This window comes from Entelurus aequoreus, linkage group LG13, assembly GCF_033978785.1.
Source record: "Entelurus aequoreus isolate RoL-2023_Sb linkage group LG13, RoL_Eaeq_v1.1, whole genome shotgun sequence".
NCBI lineage: Eukaryota > Metazoa > Chordata > Actinopteri > Syngnathiformes > Syngnathidae > Entelurus > Entelurus aequoreus.
In genome coordinates, this window is record NC_084743.1 from 26,662,338 (window position 1) to 26,686,011 (window position 23,674).

The 23,674-nt window shown below is 37.3% G+C and overlaps 1 protein-coding gene across 1 annotated transcript in view; it reads left to right on the top strand.

Annotated features, from left to right (window-relative positions):
• ube2f (ubiquitin-conjugating enzyme E2F (putative)) overlaps positions 1 to 23,674 on the top strand; it is a 54,660-nt gene that overhangs the window by 27,098 nt on the left and 3,888 nt on the right. Inside the window, exons 7-9 of the mRNA XM_062067624.1 lie at positions 958 to 1,015; positions 1,675 to 1,707; positions 6,222 to 6,284. Of these exons, the coding sequence (XP_061923608.1) occupies positions 958 to 1,015; positions 1,675 to 1,707; positions 6,222 to 6,284 (154 nt within the window). The remainder of the gene's footprint in view (positions 1 to 957; positions 1,016 to 1,674; positions 1,708 to 6,221; positions 6,285 to 23,674) is intronic.

Sequence of the window (23,674 nt, forward strand, 5' to 3'; positions counted from 1 at the left end):
GCAACCCTTTCCAGGTTCGAGGGCACATTCCACGAGAGGTGTGGCTGCATTGTGGGCTGTGTTTGGAGGGTTTCTATACAGGACATCTTTGTGGCAACAAGCTGGGTTACACCTCACGCGTTTGGGAAGTTTTATCGTCAAGATGTGTCTGGATCGTGCGTGGCGCACGCAATGCTGGATACAGAGGTTTTATTGCATATGTAAGCTTCACAGCATTAGACTGTGAAAGCTTAGCATTTTGGCTGCAATCTAGTAGATGGCCATATTTCTGATAGTGAAACACTGAATGATATCAGATAAATAGTTTTGGGTTACTCAACATAACTCTGGTTCTTTGATAGCAGCATGAACTTTTAATGCCCTCCTTGCAGGCATGGTTAGAAACCGTCTTAAATGATTTGTGTTCTAAGGAGGGTGCGTGCTATGGGCACTGCACGACCTGTCTGTCATCTTTACAGACGTGTCATTGGCACTCCCGTTCACCCTGTTATCAAAGAACCAAGGTTACGTTGAGTACCCCAAAGTTTCTCCACCAAGTATTAAGTCATGTTCTGCTTAAGGATCAAATTCTTACTCTCCTGTTTGTTTTTCTTGATTTTTTTTTGTCATCCAGCCCTGCTGTCTTGTTATAAAGGTACCATAAACAATGGGACTGTTCATGTGTTTGTAAGGGGGTACAATTACAAAATCAACAAGAGGATCAAATCATTATTTCCTCAACATTTGGATTTGACTTGATTTTAGTATTTCATACATGCAAGTAATAAACATGTAAGGAGCCAATAAAGCAGATGTATGGTAAATGTGATAGCGTCCCTGAATAAATTTAGTCTAAAATGTTTTTTTATATTCAAAAGTAAAACATTAAATAATTGATTAAAAGTGGTTTTGGTGTCAATACCAGATTCAGTATAAAATATTATGCACAAATGAGGGGTACTGTTTCTTTTTCTGCAGCCTATTGCGTGAACATTCTATCGATGGAACAGGATGGGCTCCCACCAGAACGTTAAAGGTAAATAAATTATGTAGAAGTCAGAAACTGTTACTGTAATGCATCACTGACTAATCAAAGGCTGTGTCTCAATTCAAGCACTTCCATTCTTACACTTCAATATATATAGTAAGTACACTGCGTACTTAGTTTATGAGGTTGTGAAATTTGATAGTTCAGTGCTGTCCCAATTGGACTTCTGTCGTTGTGCACTTATGTGAAATTTTAATATGGTCCACTTCCTCTTTTTCATCTCTCCTTTCCGACAAGGTATTAAAACCACCAAACAAAATACAACACTATATACAAAAAAGAACACATTTAATTTAAAGGGTTATCTGCACTATTACATGCATGACTTGGAACATGATGTGTGTGCATCATATTCTTCCATCTCATGCAAATTTAATTAAAACTTTTTCAATATTTACAGTTGTATCCTGTTCTTTAATCTTTTTTCCTCATTTTGTGTTCTACCATTTGACAATATGTCATTAAACATGTAAAATGATCAAAGCAAGCATTTTTAAGATACTAGTTTTCATCTGAGATTAACTTATTCATTTGGTTTGGATGTATTGTATTTTGTCTGTGACATGATATATATCCAGCATATACACATAAATCTACAGTATATATCAAATACTTTAATTGTTGATAATTTTCTGTTTTGTTTTTAGGATGTGGTCTGGGGATTGAACTCGTTGTTCACCGTGAGTTTTTTTGTTCATGCATTCGGATGTTTTTTCTATTGTCCTCAAAATGTAATGTGTCTTTACACTTGGAAGTGATTGTGAAGCAATTTAGTACCTAACTTAGGTATTTTCCATGTGTCTTGAAACTGGTCAAAAAAGGTCATTATGTGCTTTAGTGAGCTAAGTTTATGATACATGTAGCTAATTATTGGAAACGTTACACTCATTCACGGTACAGGTACATTCCCAAACATTGTTATATGTTTACATACAATATACTGTAAATGTTACAGTAAATAACATTCAGGCTGTCTACACTTTCCATTTGGATGTTTTGCATGTATGAGTGAGAAAATTTGATAGACATCAGTTACCAAAACACAAACCATTGCACACTAACGAGGACTCTAGGAATCACTCAATGATCACCTGATCAAAATGTGTGCTAATATGTGTTCCAATTAAGTAACTTAAAGGTTTGTTAATTATTAATATTAGTAGCTTCATGAGTTTTCCCCAACAGCATGTTGAGCTGCAAAATTCAAGTTGTCCATGTATTTAGGTCACACCAGTGATATTCGTCAAGGCGTAATTGAGGCAAAAGAGAGTCACTGCTTATCACTTCACAGCTGTAATAGGGCTATCAATTTTGACATGGGGGAAATAATCTTTGTCATTATTGTGGGGACTTTGAGATGTTGGCGACACACAGTATAAACAACAAAAAGGAAATTAAATTTTGGGCTAGTGGAAATGTTTCACCAGCCTTGTGTCACCTTGTGCTAAAGCTTCCTGCTGCACTTCTTTAGTTTGAATTGAAATTCATTACAATTGCCTCAAATTAATTAAAAATGATCACATAGCATTTATTATCACATAGCATCCTAAAATGTAAAACTGTATTTTTTTTAACTATCTTCATATGTCGTGTGGTCAACAAAGCACTCTTCAGTGATGCTTTGGCATAACAAAAACAAAGGTTTTTATCACTTCCCAAAATAAAACATGCTGTTTGTTGAGTTGTTTGATGTTTTGTTTTGTCATTGCGCAAGTGTATTATGTTAACATATACAGTAGGTAAAAAATCCCAGGAACTTTTATTGGTGAAGCCGAGGGATGGGCGATATGGCTGAAAACTGTATCATGTTATGCATATCCGTCAATATCGATACATATTGATATTTTTTATGACCTATCGAAAATAATTATATTTTAATAATATATTATTAGGGCTGTCAAAAAATTAGAATATTTGATCACGATTAATCGCATTGTTCATCGTTAACTCAAAATTAATCACAATCATTGCAAAAAAATAAAACATTTTGTCATAAATAAGTGTACTCCACATGGACATTTTAAAGTTTTTAATACCATGAATGGACAATTAATTTGCTTTAATGAGAATGTTTTTAAACATTATGCTTTTTGACACAAAAATAATATAAACACTTTTTTAAAGAGAATAAAAAAATTACTTGCAGTGCGTTGGTGTCTTGCCAGAGTTTGTATTTTTGAATTTGTATCCCTGCTTTAAGGGCACTTGCATTTAGAGGAGAGGAGCTACGCTTCCATACGCTTCCATGATTAGATAGCAGTTTCACACATTAATAACACAAAATGTGGATTGTTACGATCATGCTTTGATTGTCAAAGATTATAGGTAATGTTTTTTTCTGCATGAATAAATCTTTCTGATATTCTGTACTTTACATGTTGTACAAGTTAATGGTATTCATATCTCGGCATGACAATTTTTTTACCTTCTCTTCCTTCTTATTAATAAAACTTAATATTCAGCCTGTTAACATTCTGTAATTGCGGACTGTCAATCAGAACAGGTTATTAAAGAATGTATCATAGCAATGTTAATATTGTGTAATGAACTGTAATTACCCAATGTGGGCTGCAGAGGGCAGTGACAGGTATACCTGCAGTGTTAAATATAGTCTCAGTGGTGGCGAAGAAGAAGACAGGATTGTTCAAAGACAATCTTCCTCCTTCACATTGCCGCTGCAATTACAATACACTTCATTTAAATCTGCCAGAAAACATTTATTCAGGTAGAAATATCACAGAATAACACAGAATAACAGAATATCCTTATCGTACTGTGTATTGATTTTTCGTTGTTTTATTGGCTATTACTGTGAAGCCGCCAACCAGACGTGTGTGATTGGAATGAGAAAATACTGGACTTCTTTTGATGAAAATCTTTGATAAAAGTGACTTTAGACTTTCACTCTACCGACTTTGTTTCTGCTGAGCTTGTATTATATCTCACTAAAGCAGTTTGAGTAACAATCTATATTTTATGTTATAAATGCACTTAACTGCCATGTAAACAAGGGCGTGGAGATCCTCCTCTCCAAGCAACATTCACTCCAATAATGTCCATGGCTTTGGACCTGAGATTTCTATAAGGTCCCCTCTTCTTTGTGCAATTCTGCTGGCTATTTTCAAATTTGTAGCTTAACAGTAACTGGACACCATTACACATTTCTCCAAGCTACGGAACGGGCCGAGGATCAAAAACATTAACCACAAAATAAAAATATTATCGCTGTTAAAGGAAATTATAGTTAACGCGTTATCGTGTTAACTTTGACAGCCCTGGTTAATACATATATATTGATATATTACATGTAACTTTTCTCTGATTATAATCCAGCTATTAAGGCAGAAAGGAAAGGAAATGTCAACACAACCATGGAAAACAATGAATGTAAACAAAATTCTAAAAATCACATTGAACATGTAAATAAAACCTCTTAAAATTAAGGTTCCAAAATAAGGAATGTGTGTAAAAAAAAAATTAAAAAAAAAGTTTAAGAAAGTGTAACAAAATAGTGTAAATGTGAAAATGTAAACATAGAGAAACCTGAGAGGAACTATTTTTTGGTGATTCAGTGCCTGGAAGTTACGGCTGTCCTCAAGGCTGAGTGCTCAGGTGGTCCAAAAAAACTGCCATACTCGAGGTTACTTTTGCTGTTTTATTGACAATTTCTTTGTTCTCTGCAGCACTAATTTTTAGTTTCCCTTCTCACTCCATGCGAAGAATCAACCGTGAGACGACAAGATGGCCCAACCAAACTTAGGCCCCTAAGGTTATCCAGGCTATATCCCACCTAACCTTATCCTTGTCCACACACAAGCAATACCACCGTTTAAGACCCCCTACCCCCTCCGTCTGCTGGTGAAAAAAAATGTGCGCGTTATTGTCGCCTCTGACCTGGAAGTATATTCTTACCCTGTGTTTCAATGTAGACTATTGCCATGTTTTTTTTTAACAGTAAACCTTTCTTGCCTCACCATTAGCAGCTGTTAGACTATTGTAGTGAATCACACCTGAGCCATCATACATGAATCATATCTTTAATGGACGTGTGAAAGTAAACAATGTGATAAAGAACATTTTACAACAATCGATCAAGGGATCTAGATATCTGGTCAGGACCATGTGCTTGTAGACTGAAATTGGCGATCGAACTTGACGGCCGCAACCACCATGGCTTCACAGTAGTTATGTAATACAAAACCAGACTTTGAGTAATCGCTCGACATACATAACTGATAGTCTGCTTTGCAAGTCCAAATGCATTCGCTGTTTTTCGTAGTACCCCCTCGTCCACAGGAGCCCACATTATTGTTGTCTCCCCTTTGACAAATGGACAAAGTTTTTCGCTAAGTATAATCACAGCTGACCTGGACATTCGAAAGTTCTCTTGCCGTTCCTGTGGCACAACACACTCGTTGACAAACATATCCCACCAGGCTGCTGTTTTTCCAGGCCTTATCCAAAACCGTCGCTCGACTGCTATATTGCCGTCTGAGATGTGTTGTATCCGAAATAGCTGCAATCGTGCGGTATGTGTTGTATCCGAAATAGCTGCAATCGCGCTTCACGATACAGCTTTTTATGAAGCTGGCTGTGGCGCGTTCTTTCTGACGTCACTTCCTGTGTGGGGCGCGGTCTTTCTGGCGTCACTTCCTCTCCGAACTCATTTTATAAACGATCAATGAGTCCGTATAAAGCTAAGAGCCGGAGATTCAAGAAATACACGGCGCACTTACCCGTGTAAAACATTATCCGAGGAGGGGAACCTTAAACGATGGTTTAGTGTGGCTGACACAGGGCTTCGGCTAAATAACTATTTGTTTAAGGAGTTATCCGGCTTAATGTAGACAGGGCCTTAATAATGACACTGTTACCTGACTGACTCTTAGCGTGTCACTCTTATCAGTAATTACTTCCTGGTTTCTTGGTTACCACAGAGCGAGTACCTTGATTAATGCAACCAACATTGCTTTGCAACTTCCGGTTTCTTCCAACATAGGAGATACAAATTTTTTAAACGTTTTATCGAACACATTTTTTATTGATATTGTTTACATGTGTATGTGATATATATTGATACCGTTCTAGTAATGAGGTCTATTTAGAAAGCCTACCTGTTGTTGGTTTTTATTGCCTGTATGTCTTTTTTGAAATACATACTTTTTCTCTATGTGCTCTACCTTGTATCCTGCAGGACTTGTTGAATTTTGATGATCCGTTAAACATTGATGCGGCAGAACATCATCTGAGAGACAAGGTGGGTTTGTGCTACTTTTTTGTGTTTTCCAAACAATCAAGGAGATTTCATGGACAGAATAACTCATACGCATTATTAGAGAGCATTTGTTATTTTCTAGTTTTAAAATATCCTTCACCAAAGTACACTGTTTTTCTGTTCCTTTTTTCACGATAGTGGAAAAAAAGTGTTTGGCCAGAAATATGTGTTCTCTCCGCCAGGGCTGGTAATTATGGTACTCAGGAGAATTCATGGTGGGCCGCATCACTTTCAATTTACTTTTTGGCCTGTCTGCAAAAAACTCCACTATTGTTCCATATTTTAGATTGACATCGCATACCCTGCCGGACAGCACAGCCACTGCAGTATAATAGAGCAAGTGAATTGTACCATAACGGGGCTGAAAAATCTAGGTTAAAGAAAAAGGTCACATGTCAAGACCAAATATGCCTTTCTTGCTGAAATTTTTTCAGCAAGACATACAAGTGGCCTCTCGTAATTGATAATTAGCAATTAGCAGAAGATACAGTTATGTGGCTAACAAATAAAAAAAATAGTAAGAAACAAAAACAGTAAGTATATTTTTAGGGGTTTAAGTCAATATTTTTTCCTTTTTACAATTCCTTTGCTCAGTGAAATAATTACAATAATATTGGCCATTGTAAAATAATTATAAATGTTTCCTCTTTATGACTTTTGTGTCGTCTCTGATCAGCCCAACCAACTGCTTAAAATTAAAACGAGGAGGCCATGATTGTATAAGCCAGGAAGAGAGAATAAGTAATATCAGTAAAATATATGAAGTTATTTCATCTTGTACAAATAGATAACACACACACAAAGCAAAAGTGATTTTGTAACATATCCATGTATGTAGAATGATGCTTAACATAGGCTATAGATTTAGTATGTTAGCCTAAATATAGTTCATTATGCTGCAAACATGTAAACAAATACAGGTATTTAATACAGAGGTTAAAGTAGTTTAGTGTGACTTTGTATCCTTCGTCATGACATTACACTGTATTTGCCCTTTGGGCTTTTGGGTCATCTAATCTTTTCGCTGTATAAATTCACAGATGCCTACCATGGTAATTGATGTGAATTTAGGTTTTTGTTGAAACCTTCGATCACTCAGGTTGCCTGTGAAAGAAGCTTCTCAGCCTTATGTCCAGAGAAGGACATAATGATTCCTTTAGACCAGTGTTTCTCAAATAGTTGGTCGGGACCCTCTGGGTGGTCGCTGTGAGGTTTCATGGGGTTTGCGAGCAGCAGAGAAGATTTCCGTTATTTGTGTTTACACTGTGTGTACGATACACACTCCTGCAGCTAAGTGGCAGAGAGGTGTATATATTTGCGACAGGAATTAGAAAAAATAAAGAGTCATACTTGGCAGCAAGGAAACTAAGTGACGAAGATTAAAATACCTGAAAATATGACAAAATATACACAAGCCTTTGAATTTATTGTAACTACAGTAGGACATGAGGAAAGACTAGTTTGAAGCCCTGATTTGTGCAGATGTGCAGTGCAAAAGGGGCTCATTGCAGCCACTAAATACGAATGATGCAAATAAACACTTTAATTTCTTCCGATACGCTACATTTGTAATCAATATTGTTGCAAATTTTGCAATAAACATAATTTTTAAAAAAAATAAATAAAAATAATAGGCTGATAAATTTTAATAGTGACCAATAATAGTAATAGTTTGGGAGTCGCTACAATAGTAACAATGGATTCACATTATAAGGCGCTGTTCTAGACACTCAAAGCACTTAACTTTGAGAACTGAGAACCCATCACCCAGTGTTCCCAGGCTATAAAGAGGCCCCACTCTAAGCTGCTACTTAGGGCATGATAAACACTAGTCCATCCATACCGAGCTGGAATTGGCCGCAATTCCCCCTCTCTCTCTTCATCAATAAATCAATCAAACTTTATTTATAAAGTGCTTTTCATACATAAAAGAAATGCAACGCAAAGTGCTTTACAAAGTTAAAAACAATACCCCGATGACCCAGATCCCCCATTATCACATACGCAAGCACGGACACAGATACCAAACACAAACACACGTAAACAACACACACACATATGCATACTATATGAACAAATGAATGCATGGCTGAGTACATGTGAGTAAACACTATCCCAGGAGCCATCCGCACCAGGAGGTCATCAGACCATGGCCACCAGGACGCTGACACAAAGCGCCCCCACAGCACGGCCGATAACCCCTGAGGCAAATGGCTTCCTCTGAGAAACGTTGGAAAGTAAAAATAATAAAACTTGTAAAATAGTAAAAAACATGAGTAGAGATAAAGGATAAAATACAAGTAAGACATATATGAAGATTAGAAAATAAATAAATGAAAACAGATAAGAGTAAAATGAATATACAGTAAATATATAATAATAAATAAATAGAACAAAATAAAATCTTGCATAACTAATAAGATAAAAAGTAAAACATGAATTACTTCAATGAAGTAATTCATATTAGGTAAAAGCCAAATCAAAAAGGTGGGTCTTAAGCCTGCTCGTAAAAGCATGAACGTTCTCCGCAGCCCTGAGATTTTCCGGCAAGCTGTTCCAAAGATGGGGGTCATAATGGTGGAAAGATGCCATCCCCTGACTTTGTGTCCTGACTTTTGGAATAATTAGGAAATGAGTGCCGGGGGATCTCAGGGCGGGTTCGTAGGGTAAAAGCAAATCTGAAAGATAAGAAGGCCCAATACCATAAAAACATTTATAAACCATAAGAAGAACCTTAAAATGTATTGACTCACACCCTGCATTGGTGCCATGGCCCATTTGCGTATCCTATTACTTATTTGCTCCTATTTTACTCCATTTTTTTTTTTTACTTTTTGTCGAATATTTCCAGGCAAATTCGTAGTCTGATCTGTTTTTTTATTTTGTACCAGGTGGATGTTTTCATCAATTACTTGCAAAAGGGGCGATCGCACTGATTAAATGATACGTTCTATTCTGCTGTATTACTAAAACTTCTCCTATTATGTGGACTAATTTCATCTGCATCTAGAGTTCTACCAGTTTATCGTGTGCACGGTTGGCGCTGTCATTCATTTTCGCAAGAGGAGCGCATGAGTTAAAAGACAAGTCTTTATTTACACATTCACAGGTGTTGTGGATTTCACTTTGAGATCATTTTGTGTCTTGAATTGTATTTTCTGTCTATCTCAATACAATCATTCATGCGTGCATATCTCCCAATCATGCCAATGAGTATCTCCTTAGTGAAATCCAATATTCATGTATGAAAGGGGACGGCGTGGCGCAGTTGGGAGAGTGGCCGTGCCAGCAACCTGAGGGTTACTGGTTCAATCCCCACCTTCTACCAACCTCGTCACGATCCGTGTGTCCTTGAGCAAGACACTTCACCCTTGCTCCTGATGGGTCGAGGTTAGGGCCTTGCATGGCAGCTCCCGCCATCAGTGTGTGAATGTGTGTGTGAATGGGTGAATGTGGAAATAGTGTCAAAGCGCTTTGAGTACCTTGAAGGTAGAAAAGCGCTATACAAGTATAACCCATTTACCATTTATTGTTTCAAGAACCAGATAGTGACTATACAACACAGTTTTGCTGATTTTATATTTACATTAACCAAATTCTGCATGTTTGGCAATTTCTTAATAATCTATTAAGTCAATTTACTACCCTCAACAATCAGTTAAGGAAATGTATCATGAACAGCCTTTCACCAAATATTTAAAAAAAGGCAAAGTGCTGTTCATGTGACAGTGCCACATATGTACCGTATTTTCCGGATTATAAGGCGCACCGGATTATAAAGCGCACTGCCAATGAATGGTCTATTTTTGATCTTTTTTCATATATTAGGTGCACCGGATTATAGGGCACATTAAAGGAGTCATATTATTATTATTTTTTTCTAAATTGAAAACACTTCCTTGTGGTCTACATAACATGTAACGGGGGTCCTTTGGTCAAAATGTTGCATAGATTATCTGACAGTCGCTTCCGGATGTGGCGTTTTGTCGGCGGTCTTATTTACGTGGCTCACCTTCGGCAGCGTCTTCTCCCCGTCATCTTTGTTGTAGCGGTGTAGCGTGCAAGGACGGGAGTGGAAGAAGTGTCAAAAGATGGAGCTGACTGTTTCAATGACATTCAGACTTTACTTAAATCAATAATGGAGCAGCATCTTCTCATCCGGAAACGACAACTACACCGGAAATGTGTCCCGTGAAAAACCGTCCGACCGGAATGCTCTAATAACTAAAGATCCTTGGGTGAATAATGTAAACTCACTATACCGGTATGTTTTAGCGCGAGTTCATGGCGAGTTTACTGACAGATATAAGTAAGAACTTTACACTACTTTATATTTTAGATGGCAACAGTGGAGAATGAATGTCACATAACAAGAAGATAGAGAAAAAGAAGAAGCTTATCGACTATGGCGTCGGCGCGCAATTTTTCAGGATTTACGCAGATCCCAAATACAAAACAGCAGGTACCAGAAGGTAAGAAAAGTTGCTTTTGCATAATATTGTGCAAAGCAGAACGCCAGATAATATGTCTTACCTTATACAAACACCATAATAATACTCATATGTTTAATGCGCCGACAATCCTTCAAGCGGTGCGGCTTCATAGCTTACCAAAGTCATATTAAAACATTTTGATAGATTTTGGAGCGCCGTGTGTAATGTTCTATATTTTCAATGGAACATTTAAAATATTGGTGTTGTTTACTTGAGACCCATCATAGTGCAGGCTACACTTATCTCTTATGTTTGACTGCTATCTACTGGTCACACTTATCATTACACCATGTACCAAATAAAATAGCATCGAGGTCGGTAAGCTCAACCCAACTTATTCCTTACATTAGGTGCACCGGGTTATATAAATCCTTTTTTTGCGCCTTATAGTCCGGAAAATATGGTACAGACTTTCCCTTGTTCATATCTTTATTCCTCATCTTCTCTTAACAGAGATACATGTGGCAAATGCAAATTTCTGCTGCAGCGGTGTGACTGCTTCTGCACACTAGGTGTTGCATGTTTCTGCAAGTAGCCTCATGGGATTGTTGCTTGGGAGGGATTCTGAGCAAAACATAGTGTTATATAAAGATGTATGCTGAGAGCAGACACAGATGGCGCTTAAAAAGTTTTTGGTCCTTAAACAACCAACAAATGCTGTGCCTTTAGGGTGTACAGCAACAATTTGTAAGTCAAATCAGCTCCCTAAACTGGATCTGTGGACTTTGAGAAACTACACTCTTGTTCGTTTTTTAGTTTTGTTTATAAGAACAAATCACTTCTTAGTCAGATAAAGTTGATCTTTTAGTAACAGAGCTGTATGTGTCCACACCGCCGAGGCACAAAGACATCCATCGACCCATTTTCTACACTACTTGTACTCATTAGGGTCACACGTAGATGTAGCAAAAATGATCGATTCTCCGATGCATCACTATTAGAACGTGGTCAATTCATGAGTCAATGGACAAATGTCTAAGCATCAATTATTTACGTATGTTAAATAAAATAATTTTACATTTTGGCATTAATGCTATTGTTCTCTAAACGTTAATTCTAGGTTTTGGTTGTATCTAACTAAGAGATAACTTTTAACCAACATTCTTTAAAAGGGAAAGTGCACTTTTTGGGGAATTTTGCCCATCATTCACAATCCTTATGTGAGGCAAGAACACATGTTTTTTTATAAAATGCATTTTCAATCGTAAATAAATGCGAGCAAAAGTCCGCTTAAAATAGAGCTTACCGTCAAGCATGGGGGTGGTAGTATTATGCTCTGGGCCTGTTTTGCTGCCAATGGAACTGGTGCTTTACAGAGAGTAAATGGGACAATGAAAAAGGAGGATTACCTCCAAATTCTTCAGGACAACCTAAAATTATCAGCCCGGAGGTTGGGTCTTGGGCCCAGTTGGGTGTTCCAACATGCCAAACACACGTCAAAAGTGGTAAAGGAATGGCTAAATCAGGCTAGAATTAAGGTTTTAGAATGGCCTTTCCAAAGTCCTGACTTAAACCCCATTGAGAACATGTGGACAATGCCGGAGAAACAAGTCAATGTACGAAAACCAATAAATTTAGCTGAACTGCACCAATTTTGTCAAGAGGAGTGGTCAAAAATTCAACCAGAAGCTTGTGGATGGCTACTAAAAGCACCTTATTATAGTGAAACTTGCTAAGGGACATGTAACCAAATATTAACATTGCTGTATTTATACTTTTGACCCAGCAGATTTGGTCACATTTTCAGTAGACCCATAATAAATTCATAAAAGAACCAAACTTCATGAATGTTTTTTTGTGACAAACACGTATGTGCTCCAATCACTCTATCACAAAACAATAAGAGTTGTAGAAATGATTGGAAACTCAAGAAAGCCATGACATTATGTTCTTTACAAGTTTATGTAAACTTTTGACCACGACTGTATGTTGTATATTTATTTGTTAAAGCCTAAATGTGGAGATGTATTAGTATGTAACCACTAGCAGCATGCTACAGATTTTAGGCTAAAGACCAAAGCATATGGATTGCAGTTTATATTTCGTATTTTGGATTTGGTAAATGATCACATCTGTCTTTTTTCATTGTATTTCGACTAGAGTTCAAAGGCCTACTGAAATGAATTTTTTTTATTTAAACGGGAATAGCAGATCCATTCTATGTGTCATACTTGATCATTTCGCGATATTGCCATATTTTTGCTGAAGGGATTTAGTAGAGAAAATCGACGATAAAGTTCGCAACTTTTGCTCGCTGATAAAAAAAAAGCCTTGCCTGTACCGGAAGTAGCGTGACGCCACAGGAGGTAATATTCCTCACAATTTTCCTTTGTTTACAATGGAGCGAGAGAGATTCGGACCGAGAAAGCGACGATTACCCCATTAATTTGAGCGAGGATGAAAGATTCGTAGATGAGGAACGTTACAGTGAAGGACTAGAGAGGCAGTGATGGACGTATCTTTTTTCGCTCTGACCGTAACTTAGGTACAAGCTGGCTCATTGGATTCCACACTCTCTCCTTTTTCTATTGTGGATCACGGATTTGTATTTTAAACCACCTCGGATACTATATCCTCTTGAAAATGAGAGGCGAGCACGCGAAATGGACATTTAAAGTGACTTATCTCCACGACAATACATCGGTGACACACTTAGCTACTGAGCTAACGTGATAGCATCGTTCTCAAATGAAGATAGAAACAAAAGAAATAAACCCCTGACTGGAAGGATAGACAGAAGATCAACAATACTATTAAACCATGTACATGTAACTACACGGTTAAAAATTCTCAGCCTGGTAAGGCTTAACAATGCTGTTGCTAATGACGCTAAGGCTAATTTAGCAACTTAGCAACCGGACCTCACAGAACTATGATAAAAACATTAGCGCTCCACCTACGCCAGCCAGCCCTCATCTTCCCATCAACAGCCGTGCTCACCTGCGTTCCAGCGATCGACGGCGCGACGAAGGACTTCATCCGTGGGTTTGGCGGCAAGCATCGGCTAGGCGTAGTAAGTAGTCCTTGTTGTGTTGCTGTAAGTATTGTACTTAGCCGCTAATACACCGATCGATCCCACCTACAACGTTCTTCTTTGCAGCCTCCATTGTTCATTAAACAAATTGCAAAAGATTCACCAACACAGATGTCCAGAATACTGTGGAATTTTGTCGAAGAAAACAAGAGGTTTTTATATCGGGTCAGATGGGGTCCAACCACTTCCGTGGATTTTGTGACGTCACGCGCATAAATCATATCCAAAGGAGTTTTTCAACCGGAAGTGTGGCGGGAATTTTAAAATTGCACTTTATAAGTTAACCCGGCCGTATTGGCATGTGTTTCAATGTTAAGATTTCATCATTGATATATAAACTATCAGACTGCGTGGTCGGTAGTAGTGTGTTTCAGTAGGCCTTTAAAACACTCTAAATACATTGTAAATGTTTGAATATATACACAGCCACAACTGATATCTATTATTACCAGTAATCAAATATCTTATATGGTACTTATATAAAACTTGTTTTCCTTAATTACAGCAACAGTTCCCACAGTAGAGCTGACATGATAAACTTATTGGTCAAATATTGTTTTTCCAATTTTTTATTGTATTTTTCTTTCATTCGATAAGCCGTTACTTAGCCCTCCAAAAATTAACCTATTTACTACCTAATGAGCACCAACCTGGGAACTGTGGAATTTTCATGGCTCAACATGTTACATCTAGCTCAAATCCAAATAAAACCAAATCAAGATATATTGTTGTTTTTTAGTTTTCTGTGAGTCGCAGCCTTCATTGTTCTCCAAACGTTTGGATACTCCTACTAATCAGCATTCCAACATTTTCAGAATAAAATACAGTATACCACTAAAGCTTCAAAGTTTGGGCTGCCATCATGCATAATTCTGGCAGTAGAGTGTTGAATATCTTAAAATGTGTTTTGTGGCAATTCCAACTTTGACCACAGTGTCAGTTACTGTATAGGGCAGGGGTCACCAACCTTTTTGAAACCAAGGGTTACTTCTTGGGTACTGATTAATGCGAAGGGCTACCAGTTAGATACACACTTTAAAAAATTGCCAGAAGTAGCCAATTTGCTCAATTTACCTTTACTCTGTTATTATTAATAAATAATGATATTTATCTTTGTGGAAACACTGATCATCTTAATGATTTCTCACAATAAATATATATAGAAACAGATAAATATCAGTATGCAACACTTAATTTTTATATTTTCTCTAAGTGCACATTTTTCAAATTGAACATTTTCAAATGATCACTTCTAAGACAGTCTTGTGAAATCACAATATCCCATTTTAACTAGCTAGCCACTAACATTTTTTAACAAATCATGAATTACTTTGCACCATGTTTGTACATATAATAACTCATGTAAAATACAAAAGTAAACTCTCAAATTTTTAAATCGTGTCACACTTTGAACTGGACACCAAATCTGTTATCTGTTTCTTTGTCAGTTAGTGGGAAGCCTGGCATTGCATGCTGTTAACTAGTGTGTTGTACTCTGGTGTGTAACTTGACACTGCAACTCTGAGTGAGTCTTGCAGATGTGCGTCAGTGAGGCGTGTTTTGTGTTTGTTCTTGATGAAGTTCATGTCAGAAAAGGCTGATTCACAAAGATAAGATTTTTCCTCATTGTTTGCGGAACCTTCTTAATCTTTTGGACATATTTTCACAGCAATCTGGCCTTAAGCTTAATTATGATAAATGTAAAATGTTAAGGATCGGAAATCTAAAGGGAATGTCCTTTCGAATGGAATGCAAAGTGCCTGTTTTGTGGACAGATGGACCAGTTAACATACTTGGTGTTGTTGTCCCAGAAAATCTGGAAGATCTAGGCTCAGTAAATTATGATAATCGACTAAGAAAGCTGGACAAAATTATGCAATTATGGAAAGGGAAATCCCTAACCTTGTATGGTAAAATGTCTATTGCCAACTCGTTAATTATTCCTCAATTTATTTGTTTTTGTCATTACCAGCTCCATCACAAAACTTTTTTAAGATTTATGAGCGGAGGGTCTTCGATTTTGTCTGGAACGGCAAACCAGAAAAGATTAAAAGAAAGGTTTTGTGCAAAGAGTATGAATATGGGGGCCTGAAACTTCTTAACCTTGAAGCTATGTGTCTGTCTTTAAAAGCATCAATTGTTCCAAATATGTATTTAAACATTGAGTGGTACACAAATGTCTTGTTGGACAAAAAACATGTACTGTATCAAAAGAAATTGTATCCTTTTTTACAAGTGATCCCCTCCCAGAGAGTCTGCTGGGAAACATGGCGGGGGTTCATAAAGGAAACAATCCACTCATAGTGGTGTTTTCAAGTTTATGTGCCAGAAAAAAGAGACAGTATTTTGCAGCAGTTAATATGGATGAACTCTAATATTGTAATAGATGGAAAGCCTTTCTTTTGGAAAAATATGTTTGAAAGAGGAATCATTTTTGTCAATGATATTATCAATGAGAATGGTAAAATTATGAAGTATGATGAATTTAGAGCTATGTATGGTGATGCTTGCTCAAGCTTTTCATTTTATCATCAACTAACTGGAGTAATTGGGAAAAGATGGAAACAAATAATTAATTATGGAACTACTAAATTATTAGTTTGTAAACCTCTAATAAGAAATTCTAGTTGGCAAAAAGGAACTAAAATAAATAGAAAAATATATAGTTTTTATTTAATAAAGAAATCTCTGAAGGCTGCCTCATACAACACAAATGGAAAATGGGAGGACTTTTTTGACTGCCCGTTGCCATGGGATGCCATATTCAAACTAATCTATAAAACCACTATCGATGTGCAAAATCGTTATTTTCAAATTTGAATTATTTATAACTTCTTACAAAAGGGGAAAAAGTTACAATTATGGAATATGACAGAGTCAGATGATTGCCGATTTTGTTGTCAGGAGCCTGAATCACCCTGCATTTGTTTTGGTATTGTCATATTGTGTCTTTGTTTTGGGTGGAAGTTGAAACAATGTGTTTAAGGATTGGTTTGTTTATGAAGCTTAATGTGGTTTCTGTTATTTTAGGAGAGTTCATTGGCAATCATGATTTAGTCAATTTAATTATAGTACTCGGTAAAATGTTTATTTTTAAGGCCAAAAACAGATATTCACTTAGTATTACTTTCTTTAAAACATTTATTCAGTATTTTCTAACTTTAGAAAGTTACATGGTTGAAAACGATAATGATGCCAAAAAACATAAAAAAAAAGATGAGAAGTCCTCAAAGACTTATTTTGAAAGTATAATTATGTTTATAGATTATATGATATCTGTTGTTGTGTTCCCTAATTTGAGTGACCTGGACATAATCTGGACTGTACATAAATGCTTATTTTGAAAATGTAATTTTGTTTATAAATTATATGCAATCTGTTGTGTTCCCTAATTTTTTTCTGTGTACATGAATGAAGGTGTGTGTTGCTGAGTCCGACTTGGACATTATCTGGACTGGGCCTAGTTTAAAAAACCCTTTAAACAAATCTAATTTCATTGACAACCTGGTCTGTTGAAGATAAGGCCCTTTTTTTAAAAATAAAATAAAATAAGATAAATAAATAAACATTTTCTTGGATAAAAAAGAAAGTAAAACAATATAAAAATAATTACATAAAAAATAGTAATTAATGAAAATGTTAGTGGACCAGCAGCCTATACAATCATGTGTGCTTCAGGGACTGTGTCCCTTGCAGATGTGTTGTCTATGTTGTGGGAACCAGAATATTGGTAGCAGAAAGAAATAACCCCTTTTGTGTGAGTGGGTGTGGATGAGTGTGCATGGGGGAGGTTGTTTGGGTTGATGCACTGATTGAAAGTGTATCTTGTGTTTTTTCTATGTAGATTTAATTTTAAAAAATTAAAAAAAAGAACAGGCCCGCGGGCGACTCATCTGGTCCTTACGGGCGACTTGGTGCCCGCGGGCACCGCGTTGGTGACCCCTGGTATAGGGCTTTCCATCATTTTCAGCTGACTGCATTGCAAAATGATTAACCCCCTCCTTCCTGTCACGCAAGACCCACCCAGGAATGAGGCCATATGAATCCTTTCCCTACTGTAACTCACTACTTTTCCCGAGACAATCTTTTAGTCGTTGCTCTAGGTGCTAAAAAGAAATCCCTGCCATTGTGCAAACCGAAACACAGACAATCTATATTTTCTTTTCTGTGTGACACATATAGCCCATCCAACAAGCTATTTTTACACCCTGACATGACAGGGCACTGCCATTTTCACCAACAGAATTCCAATTGTCAGAATGTGTTGTTTCTTCACCACACCTTAGCAACTCCCCTATTTACTTTTTTTGTGCTCCTTTTTCAATCTTTTCCTTTCACACCTTCCTTCTTGCCTTCTATCTTGTATATCCCTGGACCGTGCTTTACATAGTTTCTACCTTGTACCAGATGTGTAAGTTTGTCCCCGAAGGTTTTAATTTGTTTTCTCTTCCCCCACGTTTGATGCTTTGAATACCTGCTGAGATCATTAGGCAAGAGGAGAGCTAATTGTCCTCCATGGGTGGAATATTGCCAGAAGTTGTTCTCTAAAAGTTTTAATAGGCTGCAGAGTTTGCATGGATTCTTCAAGCTAACGAATGCACAAGTAGAGTTCAAAAAGGCTTTTGAGCCTTTAATGGTGTTTTATTAGGACTTTTTGACTCTGTGGAGCTTATTTGATCCTCACATTTGATGAATCATACCTGTGTGTTTGTATTACACTTTATGTTCAATAATGGGTTCATGTTCCATTTGCATTAACATCTAGTGCTGCCAAGCGATTAAAAAAATGAGTGATTAATTAATTATGATCTGTAATTTATTCATCTAATTAATCTATTTTCTAACCGCACCTAAAAAAGTACTGAGAAAAGCTGTCAACTTGAGGTATTTTCATTTAAGTGTTACATTATTATGCATATAGATATATTACAAAAAGTAGCTTCAAAAATTCATGTATTGTTATACAAGACTTAAACAAGTGTTTACTAAAATTAAACATAAGTTCCATATTAAGTGTAAAATACAGTCACGGTCAAAAGTTTACATACACTTGTAAAGAACATAATGTCATGACTGTCTTGAGTTTCCAATAATTTCTACAACTTATTTTTTTGTGATAGAGTTATTGGAGCACATACGTGTTTGTCACAAAAAACATTCATGAAGTTTGGTTCTTTTATGAATTTATTATGGGTCTACTGAAAATGTGACCAAATCTGCTGGGTCAAAAGTATACATACAGCAATGTTAATATTTGGTTACATGTCCCTTGGCAAGTTTCACTGCAATAAGGCGCTTTTGGTAGCCATCCACAAGCTTCTGGCAAGCTTCTGGTTGAATTTTTGACCACTCCTCTTGACCAAATTGGTGCAGTTCAGCTAAATTTGTTGGTTTTCGTACATTGACTTGTTTCTTCAGCATTGTCCACACGTTCTCAATGGGGTTTAAGTCAGGACTTTTGTTAAGGCCATTCTAAAACCTTAATTGTAGCCTGATCTAGCCATTCCTTTACCACTTTTGACGTGTGTTTGGGGTCATTGTCATGTTGGAACACCCAACTGTGCCCAAGACCCAACATTCGGGCTGATGATTTTAGGTTGTCCTGAAGAATTTGGAGGTAATCCTCCTTTTTTATTGTCCCATTTACTCTCTGTAAAGCACCAGTTCCATTGGCAGCAAAACAGACCCAGAGCATAATACTACCACCACCGTGCTTGACGGTAAGCATGTTGTTCCTGGGATTAAAACAAATTGCTGGGTATTGTGGCCAAACAGCTCAGTTTTTGTTTCATCTGACCACAGAACTTTCCTCCAGAAGGACTTATCTTTGTCCATGTGATCAGCAGCAAACTTTAGACGAGGCTTAAGGTGTCGCTTCTGGAGCAAGGGCTTCCTTCTTGCATGGTAGCCTCTCAGTCCATGGCGATGCAATACACGCTTGACTGTGGACACTGACACCTGTGTTCCAGCAGCTTCCAATTCATTGCAGACCTGCTTTTTGGTGGTTCTCGGTTGACTCTTGATCATACTGACCAATTTTGTCTCAGTAGCAGGTGATAGCTTGCGTTTTCTTCCTGACCGTGGCAGTGACAAAACTGTGCCATGCACTTTATACTTACGAACAATTGTCTGCACAGTTGCTCTTGGGACCTTAAGCTGCTTTGAAATGGCTCCAAGTGACTTTCCTGACTTGTTCAAGTCAATGATTCGTTTTTTCAGATCTGTGCTGAGTTCCTTTGACTTTCCCATTGTCGTGTTTGTAACCGAGTGTAATGACTGCATCACATGAGCCCTATTTAAATGGGCTCAGAGAAGTCAACAGGTGTCGTCAATCATAATCACTCACATGAAGTTAAGAGGCCATGCTATGAAGCTAATTTGATTTGATTGTAACTTTTCTACATCACCAATATTGATAATGTATGTTGCTGTATGTATACTTTTGACCCAGCAGATTTGGTCACATTTTCAGTAGACCCATAATAAATTAAAAAAAGAACCAAACTTCATGAATGTTTTTTGCGACAAACAAGTATGTGCTCCAATCACTCTATCACAAAAAATTAAGAGTTGTAGAAATTATTGGAAACTCAAGACAGCCATGACATTATGTCCTACACAAGTGTATGTAAACTTTTGACCAAGACTGTACATCAAAAAACAGTAAGAACACACGTTTTTTTGTACTAAGGTATTAAATGTTAAACGTGTTGCTTTTCCCCAGCTTCAGTTATTAAGAAATAAATAAAACCGACCCAATAGTAGTAGTAGTTATAATTTGGAGGGGTGTCCCGATACCATGTTGTTAGTGGGCTGATAGCAGCAAAAAACTAGGGGAGAGTTATGTGGAAGCCTTCATAAAAGTGATTTGTTTTTTTTAATTCAGTAGTGTTTTTCTTCTTTATGGAAGTGCCGTCACTTGGCCCCATGGTAGATTATTGTGCAGTCGTATTCAGTAAAAAAGCACAGTGACTGAGTCACCCATGCATAAAGTTTTGTTGAGGCACATTGGGAGGAACAGACTATTTTTGTTAAGCGCAATGTTTGGCCGTATGAAAACTGACAGTATTTGAAAAAACCAGGGCAAAATTTGGGTGAGAAAAGCTAATCATAGTGGGGCATACAAAAACCGAGGTCTCACTGTTAATTATTGTGTTGAAATTAAAATGGCAGAAACTATGAAATGCTATTAATCTGTATAGACATTTCTAACTATGTTTTTAGTAATATTAATCATAATATTATGGTTGTACAATTTAACATAAACTACTTTTCAACAAGAGGAAAGAGAATTGTAGACCGGAACCCATTCAAGTCTCAGGCCCAACTGAACTTCTTCCCATTAAATGTGCTGTGGCCACACAAACAAAATAAATTTCCTAAAGCTTGCTGGTTCTTGTTACAAAGTATGATCATGTCAACATAAACACAGACGAGTATCAGTCCAACAAATGTAAACACGACTGAAGTAGTGCAGACACGCTGACGTGCTGACTTTGCCTGGTGAACATTACTTTATCCACTTTCCATAAGTCTGTAGGGTTACGATTAGTGGTGTCCCCATTCGATTTTAATATCGGCTATCAGCAAAAAAAGAACAATAATTAGATTATATTAGTTTGTATCTACAATCTACAAGATGATATATGTCTATTACCTGACACCTTCTATGTTAGCTACTTCTCTTTGTTTTTAATGTCTATTTTCTATTTTCTGCTGGATTTACTCCCTATTTTATGCCGCAGCTGTCACATATACTGTAATATTGTACATGGTAATTGTTATATATTGTATATATGATATAGACATAATATATCAGTATATATAGTATACTGTACATATATTATATAAATATTACGTATAAATGTTATATTTTATATCGCTATATTTAGTCTATTTATACCTCCATTGTCCTTTCCATCCTTACACTTTCCATCATTGTAACTGAGCTACTGTGTGGAACATTTTCCCTTGTGGATCATTAAAGTTTGTCTAAGTCCAAGTCTAATCCCCGATACAAGCGCTCCAATACTAGTGCTGCTGCTGCGCGTTTACTTGTTAAAAGCTTAACAGCCAGTAAAGCAAAATGTCCTCCAATAAGCACACAATGTTGGTCTTTTCGTGTATTTTAGTAAAGTCATTTACAAAAAAGTAAACATGATAAGCTATAAGCTACTATGAGCTAGCAGCTACACAGCTATGCACACAATAGTACACAAGCTAGACATATGTAAAACATGTCTTTAATTAATCCAAAATTGCAGTTTAACATTTTATATACACGCTGTAAGTATATATGTAATATAGAAAACAGGCACAATTATAATAGCATGTAATATTTACGTATTTTGCTCATTTTAAGAATACGGCGGCGTATTCATTTCACAGACTGATCACAACGTTCGCTATTTCCTTCAACAACAACAACACTACTAATCATGACAAAATTCATGAGAGCCAACGACTACTACTTTTTGGACAAATGATGATCCAGAACCTTATATTTTTGAGCCTCAATATACGAAGAATGGTCTAGAAGTTTTAAAAGCTGAGTGATAAACACTAAGCATCAAGTAACCAAAAGCACAAATTATGAACATAATAAAACATTCACTTACTGTACAATGTCTGCTTTCACTGGGATGCTGACTCATAGCGTTCATATCTTACCGTGTAAAGGGTTAAAGGTGAAATAAAAACAAGCATCTTTTCGTGTCTTTCTCACAATCTCCGGGTGTAAATTGAATGTTAAACCTGCTCAGTGGTCTTGTGGTTAGAGCGTCCACCCTGAGATCGGTAGGTCGTGAGTTCAAACCCCGGCCGAGTCGTACCAAAGACTATAAAAATGGGACCCATTACCTCCCTGCTTGGCACTCAGCATCAAGGGTTGGAATTGGGGGTTAAATCACCAAAATGATTCCCTAGCGCGGCCACCGCTGCTGCTCACTGCTCCCCTCACCTCCCAGGGGGGTGGAACAAGGGGATGGGTCAAATGCAGAGAGTAATTTCACCACACTGAGTGTGTGTGTGACTATCAGTGGAACTTTAACTTTAACTTTAACTTTATGGCCACAGCCTTTTACTCTACAAGTAAGAGGGATGATTTTTAATCTAGAATTAACATTCACCAACTCAGAGGTGACGCAGCAGCTACAGCTCAGTATCAATCAATCAAAGTTTACTTATATAGCCCTAAATCACGAGTGTCTCAAAGGGCCGCACAAGCCACAACGACATCCTCAGCTCAGATCCCACATCAGGGCAAGAAAAACCTCAACCCAATGGGATGACGATGAGAAACCTTGGATGTGCCCCCCCCCCCCCGCCAATCCAGTCCATAGTGGATTTAACATAATAGTGTGAGAGTCAGCAGGAGATCATCTTGACTGGAGATAGGTCAGCAGCGCAGAGACGTCCCCAACTGATGCACAGATGAGCGGTCCACCCTGGGTCCCGACTTTGGACAGCTAGTGCGTCATCTGTGGTCACCATGAAGGAGAGGGGGGCAGAGCAGAAAAGAAACGGCAGATCAACTGGTCTAAAAGGGGGGTCTATTTAATGGCTAGAGTATTGTCAGAAAAATTGTATGTAAATTATCGAAAAACTCTCCGTTCTCTGGGTTCCCAGTGAACAGACGAAAGCTGTCTTTGTTGCACCAAGCTAAAGGCTTGGAAAATTCCGCTGTGTACGATGGGAGGAGACGGGAGGGGTTATCTATTGTGATCCAAGACTTGCTCAAGCTCGATCCAGGACCAATCCAAGCCAGAGGCATCTTTTTCTTTTGTGTTAATGTGACCAAAAACAATGGCTGTTTACATACCCCCCATTCCTTTGGAAACAGCTGG